This window comes from Diadema antillarum, unplaced genomic scaffold (genome assembly GCF_040938485.1).
Source record: "Diadema antillarum isolate AM-2024a unplaced genomic scaffold, OU_Dant_1.0 seq00001526_RagTag, whole genome shotgun sequence".
Classification (NCBI taxonomy): Eukaryota; Metazoa; Echinodermata; class Echinoidea; order Diadematoida; family Diadematidae; genus Diadema; species Diadema antillarum.
Genome location: NW_027272258.1, coordinates 181,702 through 200,380, shown reverse-complemented (window position 1 = coordinate 200,380; position 18,679 = coordinate 181,702). Strand labels below are relative to the sequence as shown.

The following is an 18,679-nucleotide window of genomic DNA, read 5'->3' as shown; positions in this document are numbered from 1 at the left end:
GGAGAAAAATTAGGGTGGTCTTACAAATTGCAAATTACACGATTCTTTACACATTCATCAAAACGTTCAGGGACTTCTGCTTTGCTTTGTTTTTTTTCGAAAAGCTTTCGAATCTGTCTTTTTTTTCTCTAATTTGACGCATCTTCCTAAAGAATGGTCAAATTTGTATGAAAAAAAATAGTTAAGTTGTGTTATTGACAGAGAGGATTTCCAATTGTTATTTCAAAGTGAAGAGGGGTGTTCGGCAGGGTGATCTACTATCCCTATTTATTCGATTTATCTATCAATCTATTCTATATACTTGCTCTATCCATTCTTTTTCATATAAGACTTGTGCTCAGAATAAACACTACAAGTTAACGTCGGCCAGTCAGGCGAGTGTATCTCCATCAGTAGCTGAATTGGCATATTTGCACTCCTTATACCTATTTCTCTTATGCATTGAAAATAATGACATACAGACTAAGAACCGGCAATTCTGAGGAAGAAATTAACTTCAGATATAAGGAAATTAAATCAGCTCTCTATGCAGATGATACATAACTACGTGTATATTGTACATAACATATATGCAATGAATAAGCCAAACAAATTATTTCAAGACGTTGGAAAAAATGTGACTTAAGGTAAATAAAAGTAAGATCAATACATTGTGCTCAGGATTATGCCAGAACTTGAAATGAAATTATCTTGAAGTGGAACATTTGACTTTATGAAGATATTAGGGGTGCTCTTTTCCTTCCGAACCCAATGTAAGAAAAAAAAAACAATGGAATAATCAAATCGTTTTTGGAAGTAAAAAAATAACTTATATGGAGAAGTTCCAGGTACTCTATGTGTACATTTTTCCTGAAATCATATATTGAGCGTGACGCACTCCTGTCCCAAGATGTGTTCATGATAAATATTAAATGCGTTGGGCTCTGATTTTATATCGAAAAGGAAGAAGGATAACTTTGACATAAATGCAATGTGCTAGATTATATGCAGGGTGAGTTTCAGATAATAAACTTCCGTACACTAGGGAAATCGCAGGAATTTTCGCAGAGACTCGTAAATTACAATGAAGATGTGAAAAGGAAGTAATTAGTTAATGTCGCCATATACGAGACGCAGCTGGAGATGATGTATTTTCATGTGATAAGCCTATGTTATGAGTTACAGCGCCAATTTTAAACGGATTTATGTGAGGCTTCTGAGTAGATAAGAGACGATTAAAAAGTGTAGCAATTAAATTGAACACCTGTATAATGTGATAATTTTCTGCAATAAACATATCTTGATTTCAAGAAAATTGTTTATGAGAAGATGCACAAAAAAAGGAGTTAAAGTACAAAAGGAAATCATGGAAAATTAAAGACTGATAGATATTTTGCAGGATTTAGCTTAGGTGACGGACGTATGAACGCAGGATTCTCAGTGGCTCTTACCTCCGCCTAAAAAGGGAGCTAAACATTGAAAATCAACCACAGCATCAACGTTTCAAGATTTGACGCATATGACAAGTAGATGAACAAATTTAATCATTTTACATTCCATGAGTTACTGTGCGCTTTCCTATATTTCTTGAGGAGAATTGGTCAGAATTGAGAAGTGGTCAGCAGACACGGCGGAAAGAAGGAGCAGTATAGTCTGGCCCACCCATGTTATAGAGGAGAAGTTGACCTTGGTGGAAATGCATTTTGAATGTAATCCTTTTGTGCGTAAATGTGGATATTGTCTATACCGTGTGTATCTATGCTCTATAATGTTCAACGTTAAATAAAGGTACATCAATATACATCTGCAACTAAATGATTGTAATTTGAAACATATAAATCATATATTGTTCCATATGACTATAAACAATGAACATCATGCCAATTTCAACTCGTCTTGCTGGTCCTAAACTCGACCGTACTTTCTACACTGAAATTAAATGGCATATGACTTCATTTTCTGCCATTATCCAACTCCCAGAATCATACGGAGAGCACGTTGGAATGACTAGAGCATGAATTCGTCAGCAAATACTCTGTGTACTTAGAGTACTTAAAACCTATGGTCATGCTTTATTCCTTGCTGATATTCTTAACTTTGTGTTTTGTATAGCATTTCGTTTGTTCGTATCTTGGTCGGCATTAGGGCGTTGGTCTCCGCACTGTTCTTTGTCTTTGCTGTTTGTCCTTTGGACCTCGAGTTAACATAATGGGGGTTAAAGGAAACCTCCTGATGATTTTTAAACTTTCACATTTAAACAAGCATAAATCAGTAACACTGAGTACAGAGTTTCAGAATTCATAGTGATCATGGTGGTTGGGATGAAGAATAAGAATGTTTTCAAAATTTATAACAAATTGCAATGGACAAGGATGATGACATGGCAGGGTCACCATAAGAATGTATGAGTTGGGGCTCAAGGGAGCGGAACAAAACAAGGAAGCATGCGTAAATTTTACACAGGTGAACTTGCAAGCAAGTGTATTGTAATGGAATTACACTGCTACATTGCTGATATACGTGAGGCTCCTTTGTCATCTTGTTCAGAGTAAGTTCTTCAAAGTACTGGTTTCTCTGCTCAAGGACCACGATAAATTCCGCAAAGCTATATATGGAGTTGTCGATTTATGTACTATATGATGGAAAATTATGAAAATTGTCTGGAATGCCCCTTTAATGAATGGGCGTGGTCCTGCTCTTTGACGGAGGCCTACACACCCGATGCTCGCTAAGGATTCCCATCATTCAGAGCGCACTTGCTTCTCACACTTGCTGAATATTGTGTAATACGCTCAGTTAAAAAAAAAGAAGAAAGTAAACACATTTTCAAGTTTATATTTCTTATACAATATTTGGCTAAAATGTAATGTATTATACACCATTATGAAAGGTAATTCTATTGGCTATCAACCCTGTAGGTCAATAAAAAGGGAAACTTTACGCATGAGTGAACACTTTTTTCTTTTTCAAGGCACAAAAGTTGCACATTCATATGTAAGTGCTCTTCCATGTTGCAATAAAAACAAAAGACAAATTTAGCAAGATAAAAAACATGAATTAAGTTGCCAAAATAACTCTTTGATTTCTATAATATATTTGTAGCCAAAAAGATCAATAAAGGCTAACAAAAATGCAGGAAAATGAAGAATCTTCTGTCAAATCAAAATTCAAATGAAAGAAGAAGCAATATTAACAAATATTGGGAGGAATTTGAATTGATTTCTCAAATTAGAAAAATTGTAAATGATATTTGGTCCGTGAATTGTCTCGTGAATTCCTAAATTACTAAATTAAAGAATGAATTAAAATATTCTGTTCATTTAATCGTCTTTGTGCCCTTAATCCCTATGTCATTTGCAGTCTGAATCGACAGAAAATTCTTATTTTTCCCCTTTAGTTTCGCACTTTCATTTTGTTTGAAGTTATAAAGAGAACGAAAACTTATTTTTTGCTATTTCAGTCATGCTTTTCCTTTTGTTAAACTCGTCTTTTGTTTTAATTGTTATCTGGAAGGGCATTTGCAAATGAAAGACAAAATGTCAATTTTGCAATCTTTACTTATGTGCCTTGGAGGACAAAAACGAATGTGTTCACTCATACGTAAAGTTTTCCTTTATATTGACCTACTAGGCTGATAACCAATTAATTACCTTTAATGATTTATATTATACACTGATTTGTTTCCCTTTAATAAGTTATATAATACATTGATTTTTTTTTCAAAATCTTGTATGGAAGATATGAATTCTTTCTTTTTTCTTTTTTCTTTTTTGCTGAGTGTATATTGGGTGATGTTGGGTGGTGTGACAGATTTAGATCACTTGAATATCAATACATCATTACTGCTAGAGCATAGTTCTCTAACCGATAGTGTACCTTACTACATCGATTCATTTCAAGTCGAACAAAATTACATTCTGAGTAATCATAAGCATAAACATGATAGGCATTTTATTTATGTAGATATTTGTAAAGCGAACTTGATAACTTGGCGCCCCTGTTTCTCCGCGTTCTACAGCATACTAGGTGTGTTAAATAAGAAACAAATGCAGGTTTGTTCCAGAGGCTTTGTTTGCAAGCTGGCTTGGTTTCATTGTCAACCATGAAGTCTCATCGTTTTATTCCCATTATGATAAACATTGCGTGTCTAGATATTATGGACATATTTAAGTAATTCTGTTCAGCAATTTTGATCCATATACCGTTGATTTTTTACATAAAATTTGCGTATTCACCCTAGCCCTGCCCCTCTCATTTTAACATGTATAATCGCAAAGTACATACATGCTCTGTTTGAACCCAACAATGGCAATTAGTTAGATATAAATCTAACGAAGGCATCTTCAAGGGCGATCCTTAATCTCTTTATATATTTCTGAGTGTTTCAAATCTATGATTGACTTCTTCTCAAATTCAAACCTCAATTTTCACCCCTCTACTTAATATTCTCTTGCATTTTTATAGATGCCTTGTCCGCCTTGGACTACATAACAATGTCGGAATTTCGGAGCTTGGGTATTTGTTCCAAGTTCATTGTATCGCTGCCGGCAATCAGGGATAGCCTGGTGGTAGTGTCGCTGCCCGGAAAGCAGTAGACGACAGGCTCGAGACCCGGGGTTACTTTTCTTTCCGACATGTTTGTTAAATTACAGATCAGCAGTTGTGATCTTACAAATTTCATTGTTAGAGGGAGACAAATTGAAGATATGGATGTATTTTCAACACTTAATTGATAGTGTTTCTCTAAATCGTATCAGGACAATAAATTACCACCCGAGGACAATCACCCGCCCCGGCTAAATATTGGTTAGTGGTAAGGTTAGAGTAAAGATTAAGGTTAGGGTTGGGTAAAGGGTTAGATTTTTGGTTAGGGTTAGAATTAGGTTCAGGATCAGGATTAGGGTAAGGGTCAGGGAAAGGGTCTGGGGTCCTAGACCCCTCTAAATATGTCAGTACCAAAGAGAGTAGATAGTCTCTTTAGACAAGACATAGTTGCAATCTGAGCATGTACGAATAAAGGACATTGCACTCCTTCTCCTGAAACTCGCTTGTTACTGTGTTATTCAAAAAGCCGGATATATAGGTCTTCATAAAAAGTTATAACAATGTATGACATACACACAGGTGTCTGTGTATAGTATTCGCTAATTAATAAAAGCCAATGGGTCTAGGACTACCCCCTGGACAATTACCCCAGACCTTTCCCCTGACCAGTTCATTATTCAAGCTCAATTTCGCCTATAAGGTCTCAAATCCTGATGTGTCTAACTGATCATTATTCAAGTTATTCAACCAGGAGTAACAGGATATTTTACACTTTGATAACAGAAACAATGAATGTTTGGCATTACTTTTGTACACTAATTAGCAAAAAAAAAAAAAAAATGAGAGGTGATGGCATCGGCTCATTTGCATATAAATGTAAACTGCACGAGAACTGTTCCGCAGAAATTAGCGAAACTTCACAATGTCATTATTTCCCTATTTTTTTCGATTTTGGTTAAATTTTTACTGTCATAGGCATACTTGTAAGATTTTAATCATTCTAATAAGACAAATCTAGATAACTGGACTTGAATTTGTCTTTAAAAGTAAACTTTCTCACAATTTCTCTGAGTTTTGTACCCTTTTGGATGGACGAGCAGGTAGGCTTGAAGGCTTGCGAGCTTGCCCGGCTTGCGAGCTGCTGCGAGCTGGGGTCGCCCATTATCACTGTGCGATCTGCTTGCGAGTTGCTGCGAGCTAACCGCAGGTCACAAGATTTTGTGATCATGCCCAAAACCTTGCAAGCTGCTGCGAGCTTTGGTTGCCCACTGTGTGACCTCAGTGCAGCTCGCAGGAGCTCGCTCCAGCGGGTGCACGTCAGGAGACCGACACCCACGAGTCATACAGCCCACAAGTCATACAGCCCATGATTTCGACATTAAGCAAACAAGACCCACGAGACCTACACATTAAACCCCATGTTGTATAGTATCTGTCGAACTCGTGGGCTGTTTTTACCTAGTGTCGAAGTCATGAGCTAGCTTTATTTGCCTAATGTCGAACTTGTGGGCTGTATGACTCATGTGTGTCGGTCTTGTGGGGTGTGACCCCGCTCCAGCTCGCACCAGCTCGCAAGCTCAGGTCGCACAGTGGACAGCATCGACCGCATCACGCACGAATGTCCAGTGATAGGTATACCACGGTTCAGACCAGCATAATTATCATGTTCACCCACAAACACGCAATGGTTGCGAATGACTGTGTATGAAGGGACTAGCGATCACTGGATATATTATACAATATGATTGCGTTGAGTGATGTATTGTTATAATGTCATAGAAAAGACTGCACAAATATTTTTTTTTCTTTCTGTTGTCAGTATATAGGGTTAGATGAAAAAAGTTTAAATATATTATATGATATGAGGGACATATCAGTTTGAAAGCTAACACGAAGTCCTTGTCCGGCAACACCTTTGATATTGACTACAGTACAGCTAAGGTACACAATATTTTATCAACTTTACACCAGATGCTGTGCCCATATTTGCCTGGGAAGTGCTGCCGCTAAGGGCCTCCTACTGGCGTTCTGCGTGGACCTCTACGGGCATTCCCGCGACTCACCCGGAAAAAGTTTTGGTCATGCTCAAAACTTGGCTGCGGTTAAATCGGACTTGCGTGAGCACCTCCAGGCAACTACGCGCTAGATACTGTCAGGTGCGGACCAACTGCGAAGAGCTCCGGGGAGTAAATTTGTTTCTCCGCAAGTCAAGCCGCAAAACTTCCCCCGTACGGTATGACAAGGCATGAATGAAAATTGCAAACATTCTTGTTCGCCCGTTGAAAATCTTCTACGTGCTGGAAACTACCTCCTCGCCACAAACCCGCGTAGCTTGCCCGGGGGGTGTTTCACAAAGATTTAAGTTTGACTTAACTCATGCGTAAATCCCCAAACCCTGCGTAAATCCCTAAGTCCTGCGTAAATTTACGCAGGACTTTGAATCCTGTTTCACAAAGCTTAAGTCATGCGTAAGTCCCACCAAGTCCTGCGTAACTCTACGCATGGCCTGAAGCCATGCGTAAAGTCAGACTTAAATTCCAAAATGGGAAGTTCAAAAGCATAATCAACTCCTAATATTCATTAATTTCTTCCACTTTATCTTATCCTGAGTGAGATGGCAGTCTTTTTAACAAACTAGAGAATCACTAGTTTCGTAGAGGGTCTACTCCTACACTATTCACTGAACAATGGTCCAAATTAAAAATAGTCATAAAAATAGATCCCTACCTACAAATGTACTGATAGTTTGAACTGTTTTAAGTTTAAAAACCAAAATTTTAGCTCATAAAGAGCTATATAATCTACATGTATCTGGACTTTGGAAATCAATTATATTTCTACCAATCCTTTCTTGCCTGTGTTATCTTCTTAGCTGCTTGCCCATGAATATTAATGCATGCCTATCCATTATAAATATCATGCATTCACAACAAATTAGAAAAACCTAACAAATTAGTTAGACCTATACGTGTTAGAAATATTATACCTCTTGTGTACAGGACGGGGCTGTGTCTATCTACACTAACTGGTTAGACCGATAAATTTGTCTCTTGTTCGGTAGCCTAATTGTATCTGTATATGGTCGACTGCATTAGCGACCGTATACAGTTAACAAGAGGCTACCCGACAAGAGGCAGATTTATTGGTCTACCTCTACACATGACTGCCAATGAAATTAGCCAAGTTTCCATTTCTACGGTACCAGTTACATCTTCATGAATGCTTTTTTTTTTCCTGGAAGCAAAAAACAAAACAAAATAAGACATAACAATCCCGCCCCCCCCCCCCAAGCATTTTGTGTCAGTTAGAGGAAACGGTTAGCCAATAGACAGTCACCTCTGCCTCGCATCAAAGGCTACAGTAACGTATACACGGAAAACGTTAGTAGAGGTCTGTAGTTTCTATGCCTAATCTTGATTGATGCAGTTCTCAAACACATTCCAAAATCCGAAAACGCATAAATTCATCAATTACTTTCCAATTCAACTCAGGGCCCAGCAATTTGACTTTAAAATTCGACCAATTGATAGCCATTAGTAATAGCCATGATTTATTATGGTTCTAACTAACCTTATACATGCAGTCTAGGGCAATCATGCACTTTCTTTTCTTCAAAATCATGAAGATGTGGCACTGTGCCCCTATCTCGATTGATAACACAGTGCACAGACTCTACACGAACTGTTACGCATAGCCATGTTTAATTGATAGTCATACTAATACTAGAACTGATAAGAGTTTATATGTAGACATAACTATACACAGCCCAGTTATTCGCACAGCGTATTAACAGCATCTGGTCGGGCTAATGTAGACATTGTCTAATGACATGATATTAGTAATGAGCAGACTCTACAAATTACAATACAAGTACCGGTACAACACACACAGAGTTCATAATATTCAGTCCCTTCCTAACCTTCGATGAATCATCTCTTGCTCAAATTACATAATTTCAAGGACCTACCTAATGACTAACAGATTAAGCTACACTCACTTCTGTAGTTACGACCAACCCTAGTTAGTTGGAAAAGAAAACTTCTCTTCGTGTGCAACAAGAGGCTAGCCAGAATCCTCTTCTACCAAGGTCCACAGTTACCAATTGTGCAATGTGAATGGTTGTACAGAATGCAGAGATCATAATAATCAATGCCAGCTAGCTGCTGGGAGCTGCGCGAGCAACCCCATTCATCCTAACTTTCACACAGTCCAATATAAACATGTGGGACTGGATTAAAGAAGCCTCATGCACAAAACATCTCTTATATCAAAATAATCATCAAACGAGCGGCTATTCATGTACAAAAGAGAAATAATATGAGTCAGTAAATGAGCACTGTGAATAACGAATGATACAGTAATGTCATATGAATCGTAAGCAAAATCAAAGCAATTTCCCTTCCAGAAATTACTCAAAAATCATCAGCAGACAACAAATGGCTAATTTGCATATTTTTGGCTCGTACATTATTATTCAAATCGAATAAGTCAGTCTTAGCCTAATTAAAGATTGACTTTGTGAAACAGACTTAAAAAGTCGCACTTAGACTAAGATTGACTAGCGCTAAGTCTGACTTACTAAGTGCGACCTTTGTGAAACAGGCCCCCGGAATGGTGTGACACGGCCTTAAACGAGTAGGCTTACGACCAAAGACGCTTAACTAATAAGACACGAAAGTGCGCGCTAATCCTGTACAAAACAAATGGACAGCGCACGGTCCTCAAGCGTATTACGCACGTCACCTGAGACGCGCTGTCGTGACACTTGATAAACAACAGTGCCAGCGGCTTCGGGGACAGCGCGTCTCAGGTGATGGGCGTCTTTCTGTCTTTGAAGATGTTGTTGTTTATCAAGCGTCTTTGATTGTGAGATCATGTTGTTGCCAAATTTTTACCTCCACGAAATAATCCTTATTACTTTAAAATCCCGTTCTTCAAAATAATACCCTTAATCGAAAAAAAGCTACGACTATAATTTTTAAATCTTTTTAAGATGATAAAAATACCACTGTCTTTGGAAATGAATGATGTTTCTAGGTGTACTGAGTTTGTACTTAGCTCTCTTTTGTATCGTCATGTAGGGTAGCCATTTTGTGTCCATTGTTATCGCGCGCCTTCGTATCTTGTTATCTCTACTATCTTTGCTTACGACTGTGAAGCGCGCGCAGTGCGCACTCTGTGTGCGCTTGCATTTTACTGCATTGTGAATGGCTGAAAGCCGACCGGTCGTAGATATTCAATATGTCAAATCTCTACGACTGGCGCTAAGACCCAGTCGTACGACTGGAAACTGGCAAGACTGTGATGTCACACTTCTAGTCTTAAGGTCTTAAGACCGGTGAATCGGGGCAAAATTGTTGTAGTGTGCGGCGGGCTTGAGACGCACACGCACACCCTCAATACAAACGTAGAATATGTGAATATGAAGTTACAAGGCTACAACCGTTAAGAAAAATATTTGCACACGTTGGCCCGAAATCACGAAGGTGGGACAAATGAAATCATGGTTTAAACCATGGACAAAAACCATGGAGCGCCAAGTGTCACAAAATGATTATTTTGTAAAGAAATGACATTTTGTAACTAAATGAACATTTCGTCTACGAAATTATAATTTCGTTAACGAAACGGTCATTTTGTGGACGAAATGACCAATTTCGTAACGAAATATTCCATGCGAGACTTGGCGCTCCACGGTTTTTTGTCCATGGTTTAAACCATGGTTTCATTGGTACCACCTGCTTGAATTCGGGGCAAAGTGTTGAACACTTGTCACTTCTTGTCATTTTTAGTCATTTTACAGTGTCGATCATGCTCCCGTGCAGCGATAATTTTTGACAGTTTTCTCTTCTTTCTTAGTGCAATAGGTCTCTAGTGAGAAGTAATAAGCCAGTTCGTAATTAGCTCAAGTGCACGTTGGTATAAATGACCTTTCTATTTTCTTAGTTGGTTAGGCACTTCACTCATATTCAAAGCAACATAATGTGCACCGGTGAGTTTGCCCGGCGTAACAATTCATGGAATTCGTGTTAAAAAAAAAAAAAAAAAAAAAAAAAAAAAAAAACCGATCTCGCACAGCGAGACCAATCAACGAGTTCGTCGGAGTTTTCACCGACGAATTTGCTATCAGCCAATCAGACGCAAGGATTTACACTGACAACTGTCAAAAGCTAATGAAATCCTTGGTCTGATTGGCTGATAGCAAATTTGTCGGTGACCACGAATCGTTGATGAAACGCGTCAAATGGTCAAACAACCCTCGGGGGAAGCATCCATTTCTTTGTTTTGTATTGAATGCATTAAAACATGTTTCTATTCGTAATGCCAAATACCAGGTTTGCAGTCAGGTGGATGTAATGGCAAGTATCACGTACAAGGATTGCATGAATAATCATTATATGACAGATGCCCATCTCCGTGAATTTAAAAACCATCATGCGTTTTGGTACCAATGACCTTTTTCTGCTCATGCGCAAAGTAGAACTACGAACTGGCTTATTTATCAACGCCCTCAGAAGAATTCAAGCTCTGCGCACGTACAATAGACACGACTGCCTGGACGGACAAGGGGTTATGAGTCTCATAGCCTTTTGTTCGTCCAGGTAGTTGAGTGTTATTGTATATACGTGCTGTGCAGGACTTCACAGAATGATGTTACCATTGTTTCTTTCCCTTTTCTGTGCAAGAAAACGTAATCAACCATCAGTCTATTGAATCAAAGTACAGGATATATAGATGGGTAAACTGCGAGCATATAATGGGCTGAACTTTTTGATGACTACAACCTCACGACACGACTGCAACCCGACAAAAGAAAAGAAAACTTGATGTGTTGATTGTCTTCCCCTTCAGGAAGGTACTTTTATTCAAAATTGCTGAAGGTGCGGTGCCATGGACACAAGGTTTAATGTTTACACTGATAATGAATTCAGTCTAATCGAATAGTGGGAAACACGTGAAATTCATCTGATAAGTGATATTACCAGTAGGTAACATTTAACGGTAATGATGAGACGCTGAGTGAATCAGTGCAGCATTCATCACATTCTGGGCTCTCATGTCCTTACCAGTAGGTAACATTTAACGGTAATGATGAGACGCAGAGTGAATCAGTGCAGCATTCATCACATTCTGGGCTCTCATGTCCAAGTTTCCGCAAAGTATTACAAACCTGTTGCTGTCAACTATACACATTATGTGTACGTAAATAAACCTTAGAGATCATTAATTTTCTTTTGACGGCTACACATTTATGATCAGGTAGTGCAGAGGGAGGCGTAATATTATACGAGTTTAGTGAGTTCCGACCGTACACAAAGTCCAAAATCATCGCTGCCGGGACTACCGGCGCAATGTCAGAAAGTTACGTTTTACTTCCAAGTTAATTCTTGTGAGCATTCGTAAAAACTAGATAATGAAAGAGTACCTCCATTCATTCGACAGAATGATTGCCGTGTTTTTTTTTTGTTTATTTGTTTCTCTCCTTTTTTTTCTTCACTTTATTAGCACCTCATAAGACCTGAAGATGGATTGATATAATAGCACGTTTCATTGTATACTATACTTTTATTTATTGTTTCTACGATAAATAGTAAAAAGACTTCTACACACCTCCTATTTCAAACGAGTATAGTCAACAAGGCAATCTCGAAATAAGAACAACAATGTGAACCACACTGACATTACATTATTTTATGTAAGAAGAATAGCAACAGCAAAAGTGAAGTGATGATAGAAGGAAAAAATAAATACTTAATATCTGTCACCAAGTCGGAGTAGATACTGGCAATTGTATTCCGTGTAATAATTGAAGTGTTCCTGAGCTCAAGAACATGATTTAATATGAAAAGACCATATAACTCTCATTCATTGAGGAAGACTTGGAGGTCATTTACGATGTCGCCTTGCTCCTTGTTTTTCCTTTCCAGTCTTTCTTGCCTTCTTCTTTCTTTTCTCTCTCGTCTTTCTTGCCTCCTTCTTTCTCTTCGCTCCTCCCTGGAATCACCTCCAGTGGTCATCACTGGAGAACTAGCTGTGGTTGTATGTTCGCTTACACCTGAGGGCGGAGGAGTAGCGTTCTCTGTTGTGGTCGGCTTGCTAGAATTTTCAAAACGGATAGGTCTGGGCTCGTCACAGAGGCCTTCTGGATAATTCGGGTAGATTTCCGCCTCGAAATTGATGGGTTCTCCGTCGTAAATGCTATAGCACACGAGACCCTCGGAGCAGTCACCAAATATCATCCAGGCACCTGCACAAGACTGTCCAACAACCTGGAGGAAAGATGAGATGAGATTGCAATATAAACTCTCTCAGTTTGAAATGAGCATCTTTAATAATTATTTTGGCGCGTTCTTCGGAAAATAACACACAGGTCTACTACAAAATGGCGATATGGTGTCTATTTCATGATCGGCTGAGAACTGTGTATCGCTGGACCAGACTTTTATTTTGCCTGAAGGCCCAGATACACGTGTCAATAGGCGTTAGAGTCATCCTGATGACGGGTATTGACAACCACTTGTCCGCGCTCAGCTGCACTGACTGCGTATTATAAATGCAGTGCGATTAATCGTTGTTTGAGTGTGCTGCTCAGCTAGCGTGGAGCTGAAGCTGCGGCTGGTGGGAATCTTGCCAAAATGGCTTGCTCGGAATTTGAAATAAACAATGCATATTTCTTGGAGACTGTTAGTAAAACTATGCAACCTCCGTAAATTTTGCACAGACTAAAACGCAAATCATTTGCCTCCACTTGGTGTGTTTCGAAATGTTCCAAAGTCACTATATCAGTGGTTTATCAATCAATTTGTCAATCAGTTGCAATGAAAACATCTCGACGGAAGAATTTCATGAATTTGAATAATTACGCAGTGCCCGCTGGATGTAGAACCAACACTTGCTGTCGGGCGGAAACTCGGTGGTCTAGTGGAAATGATGCCTGTCCGGAGATCAGGAGGTCGTAGGTTCGAATCGTGCTCGACTATGTACGCCCATGATTTTTTTTTTTTATTATGGCTACTACTTAAACACTGATCAACTCAGTGTTTATTACGTCGATGTAGGGCAATTTGTCAATCAGTTGCAATTTATCGAGAGAATTGTGAAAAATGCTTGTCATATTGTGTAAAAGTGTAAATATTAAAGCCTTGCATATAATGTGGTAATCCAGCTTTAGAGGAAATAAAATGTGATGTCACAGAGAAATCATAATTGGCCGTGTAATTTATCATGATAATGATAAATTAGTAATGTTTTCCTGTGAGCAATTTTTGTTACCCCTATGCATGCTTAATACATTTCAGTTCAACAAATCCACTTTGCACATTTCAGTTGTTGCAATGTATACGATATGGTTTCTGGTTGTCCTAGCATGTGCAAACAATGTTATATTGATAATCCGGTCTGTATTGCATTACATATTGTGTTGCAATGTGTTACGTGTTGCAATGTCTGGTAAGACTTGTTATCCCTCATTATAGTTACTAATAAATGACGTAATACGTCGCAAAACTGACGGAAATATTACGTCATAGATACCTAGCTATATGACGTGATAAATACGTCACAAAACTGACGTGAACTAACGTCATAAATACGTCGCTAATATGACGTAATAAATCGTCGCAAAACACGTGAAATTTACGTCACAGATGCGTCGCTAATGTGGCGTGATGAACGCGTCATAAAACTGACGTGAATTTTACGTCATAAATACGTCACTAATATGACGTGATAAATACTTCCCAAAACTGACGTGAAATTTACGTCATAGATACGTCGCTAAATTACGTGATAAATACGTCACAAAACTGACGTAAATTTAACGTCATGAATTCGTCGTTATCTATATGACGTGATAAATACGTCACGAAACTGACGTAAATTTGACGATATAAATACGTTGCTAATATGACGTGATATATAGGGCCTACGTCACAAAACTAATAAATAAATTTTACGTCATGAATTCGTCTCTGTAGGTCTCTTGATAAAACGAATATATAGAGTAGATTGTAAGTTATCATCATTGATTTATGGACTTGTGAATGATTTGGGAGGGTTAAATCATTGATTTCCGGGACTTGCAATTGATTATAAGTTTCGATAAAATGGGGCCGAGGATCATTAGGAACATTCACGGAGGTGAGTCGAATTTCAAACTTCAAACTTCTCAGTTCAAAGTTCAAAAAAGTTTAAACTTAACCCTTGGAAGATCCAACAGCTGGATAGCGAACTCTGCTGTACCGAGCGAGTCGGCAACCAACTGTCCGCACCAAAGACCCTCGTCAACATGTTGCTGACAAGACCAATCTCGACGCCGCGCCAGAATTTTGATGCTTTTTTAAATGAACGAATTAGAGAATACGGTACATGTACCCCATCGAGTAAGGTAAGTGCGTACCGGTGGACGTCAGAATCAGATCAAGGAGTTTCAGCTTCTCGCTTGCCTACGAAAACAAAAAAGCCCGTCGACCAGCCTGCTCGTTTTGTCAAATTACTTTCAAAACGATTTTCAAATTACTATCACATATTTTCGTTAATAGACGGTATTATCTTTGAATTTTTAACAGCTACCGCGGACAAAATACTGTTGTTGTTGTTGTTGTTGTTGTTGGGGGGGGGGGAGGGGTTGGTGGGGTAGAGGTTTTTAAATCGACCTGCTAAATTGCTTCTTTTGAAAACCATAATATGAAACACGTTACTATGAAACGCATGCATCATTCAACATGAAAGTGATTCGTCGTGTCTATCGCATGTGTGAATCGTTGCAAACAGAGAGGTCTTGTTGCAAATAAGTGCGCTGGTCCTTACCGGAGTGCAAACTTTACAACAGCCGCATACGTCATATGTGACCTGGGAGCCTTGTGGGCATTCCGGATCTCCTTTATACTCGCAGAATGTTTCCTCGTCATATTCTGGCCACCAACATGGGCAACTGAGGGCAGCAGACCTGATAACAGCAAAGAACAAAAACTTATTCGGATGAAGATACACGCTGTACTCATAATGGTAGTATCCGATACCTATCTTATGCATGTATTTTCAGGAAACAAGTCCTTTTAAATACATGCATTGATGAAATCAAAAGAAGAATGGTCTTTTGAGATGTTAAAGGATTTTTCGTTATATAAATGATGTCTTGTTGACGCACCATCACAGAAAGAACGCGAAAGTTTTGTGGCGTGGTTTTCATCCAGATGCCTTTTTCAGATTTGTTGACTATTCTTGGGGAACGAATTGAACCCAGCTAGTATAGAAAATTCAAATAGATTCAGCATTAATTGTTTGATTCGTATCTGACAAATAGCATAAAATGATCATGATGATTTGCAATTGGATATTCACCAAAATGTAGAATTTGACCTAGCTCGTGATGTTCGCAGCCTCAATAGCTTGGTAAATGGTGTACCGTCTCTAGATATCTTATTTTTAATCTTACTTGAAATAATCATATATATGATATAAAAATGTTCTTCTAAAAATGTTGATATTTTATATAAATATTAGGAAACTTGATATTGACAAAATCTCGACCGATGCTACTATACAATGCTTATTCTTCTTTTCCTGAATTAATGCAACACTGTTTGGGGAAATGGCAGATAGAAAAAAAATGGGGTTTTCAAACGAAAGCAATGCGGGTATGCTCAAAATGTCATTACTTGGTGCATACAACTCCATATTCAAAAGGTTAAATGTTCTTTAAATAATTGACATCAATAACTTTGACACAGCTCTATTATTCATGTACAAATTTTGCGCGCACTTGCTACCAAAATCTTTTCCAAACTTTTTTCACGTTCAATTTACAGTAAATGTAAGCCTACATTGATATCCCATGCGACACTCCAGGCTTTCATCTCCTTAATCCAAAAATCCCCATGGTGCACAGATCTATAAGAAACCACGGCCGGGACCAGATTCATCATTCTCATCTATGAACTCCTTTAAAGCTCAAACAAAGAAACATAATTATTTTGTTACAATACAGCCATACAAACGATGTCCACTTTTCAAATGTACCTGCTACGGATACTACTTGTTTTCGCTGATACACGTCAAACCTGAACGTGAAATAACTTCATAGTTTTGCCTGACTTGGATCTGATTTTCCACTTTAACAGTGCGATCAATACAGGTGATATTACAGGGTGGGTTGTTTTTGAGTGTTTTTTTTTTTTTTGGGGGGGGGGGGGGTTATCGTGAATGTATACACGCGCTGGCAACAACATGCATATATTGCGCAAATAAAGGGAGAAGGGGAAGAAGTGGAAAAACTTCGACACCCAATAGTCAGATAGTGGATGTTGAACCTCTTTGCTTCGACCGAGTTAGGTGTGACTAAGTCTGTTCATAGTAGCCAACTTGCGTAGAATGTTACCCTTAGCTTGACGGGACTGTCAATTTATTTGCCCGTTCACTTTATAATGATGGTCTAGTAGGAAAATATTTGATATTTTACTGCTACGTACTCAAAAGTGTAGATATTATTTGAAAAATATTTGTCAGCACGTAGTCTGTTTATCTTTACACTAATTAACATGAGTACGACGGGAAAGAATTGGGAAGCAAATTATTCTGTACTTCCGTCTCAAAGAACGATAGCTTTTAATCGAGTCATACCTGTCGATGACGAAGGTTGTAAGGAAGACTAAAAGACAGACCCTTACTGACGGCATTGTGATGAAAATCTGTAAATTAGAAGAGGAAGATAATTGTATTATACATTGTAATCTTTTTCGGGCTCCCTGAAAAGATTGGGACTTTATTCGATAAATTGATACGACTTAACATTCAATATAAAGGACAATACGTTACAGGCTAGTCAGGACAGATGTGATCTGAGTAATGTAATGGGGTGAATGCACTATGATGTACGTCTGTCTCATTCATGAGATTTTGGTTGGTATTTACTCTTTTTTCCAAATGACTGTAACACTTACAATTATCATGGTATTAATGACTTTGACATGAATAACGATTTAGAAAAAGTGAGAGTCTTCTCAATGACCCTTCCATACAAGCTAATCAATTATCGGAATATAATTTTCGCACAACATAGTAACAATGTTTAATTGAAAAGAGATCAAAAGGGTCTCGTGCCTAAGAAGCCGCACAATGAATGCAGTATATAGGCCCTTCCTCAGAATAATGAATGAATATTGTCGTACGTACCAAGAGAAGTATTTTCATCCTATTTTAATTCTCAAGTTAATCTTCTGCTTAAATTTTGTATGAAAGAAAAAAAAATAAGTGGCGTCATTAATTTGCTCAAGAATCTCGTTACACCAGCGATGTAACTCAAGTACCGTGAAAGCTCATGACAGCACCGAAAGAACGAGGAAACATGAAAGTAAAACAGAAAAGAAATGATCTGTGGAAGAGGAATTCTAACTTCTGTGAGTAATGGTAAAAATGTGGATGAATCAATTGAAAACAGCCTTTTCATTTGAAGACATCCTTGCTTAAAAGAAACTACAATAGAAACGCAATTCTATAAGGTTTCCTTTTGTATTAAACGTGGCGAAAATGGACAATGATATGGGTTTCAACGTGAAATTAACTTGTTTTAAAATGAATGTAAAGATCACAAAAATGAATTAGCTAAACAGAACTGAAGTATTTAAATAAAACAAAAACACACATTAAGACAGACGAGTGGGAAACACCAAAAAGCCGCCAGAAAAATTCTGATGAAATTGATCGTGTACATGCACTCTAACGAATTTCAACATGAAAATTTATATTGAAATACTCCCCTGAGGAAGACTATGAATACAGTTTTTTAACGTACCTGTTCTCCTGGAAGAATAGCTGTCACTTGTCACAGAACACAAGACTTTAGTGTTATACTACTTGGCGAAGTTCTGTTAGATTACAGGGCAGACAACGACAAAACGTGTCAGGAAAGACTTTCACTCCTACACTTCGACCGATGCACAGTCACTGAGTTTAACTCAGATGTCATACTCTCTTTATACTTTGCCTACCAGCAGAGAATGAAAGTTATGGGCATTCACGTCATCAATTAAAACAGATCTGATTGGTCCCAGACATGACCTATACAGTCTCGTCTACTCAACGCTCTTTCCTACACGTCACGGATTAGTCTGACGGTGCTAGACAGGATTTTTCTTTTCATCCTTCCGTTTTGCAT

The 18,679-nt window shown here is 38.3% G+C and overlaps 1 protein-coding gene across 1 annotated transcript; it reads right to left on the bottom strand.

Annotated features, from left to right (window-relative positions):
- Window positions 1-11,593: 11,593 nt before the first annotated feature.
- Window positions 11,594-18,359, bottom strand: LOC139710378 (uncharacterized). Its single transcript, XM_071622294.1, has 4 exons — window positions 18,317-18,359; window positions 17,146-17,213; window positions 15,334-15,472; window positions 11,594-12,794 (listed from the first exon to the last, which is right to left on the bottom strand). The coding sequence occupies exons 2-4, from the start codon at window positions 17,199-17,201 to the stop codon at window positions 12,387-12,389; spliced, it is 603 nt and encodes a 200-aa protein (XP_071478395.1). The 5' UTR covers window positions 17,202-17,213; window positions 18,317-18,359; the 3' UTR covers window positions 11,594-12,386.
- Between the last annotated feature and the right edge of the window lie 320 nt (window positions 18,360-18,679).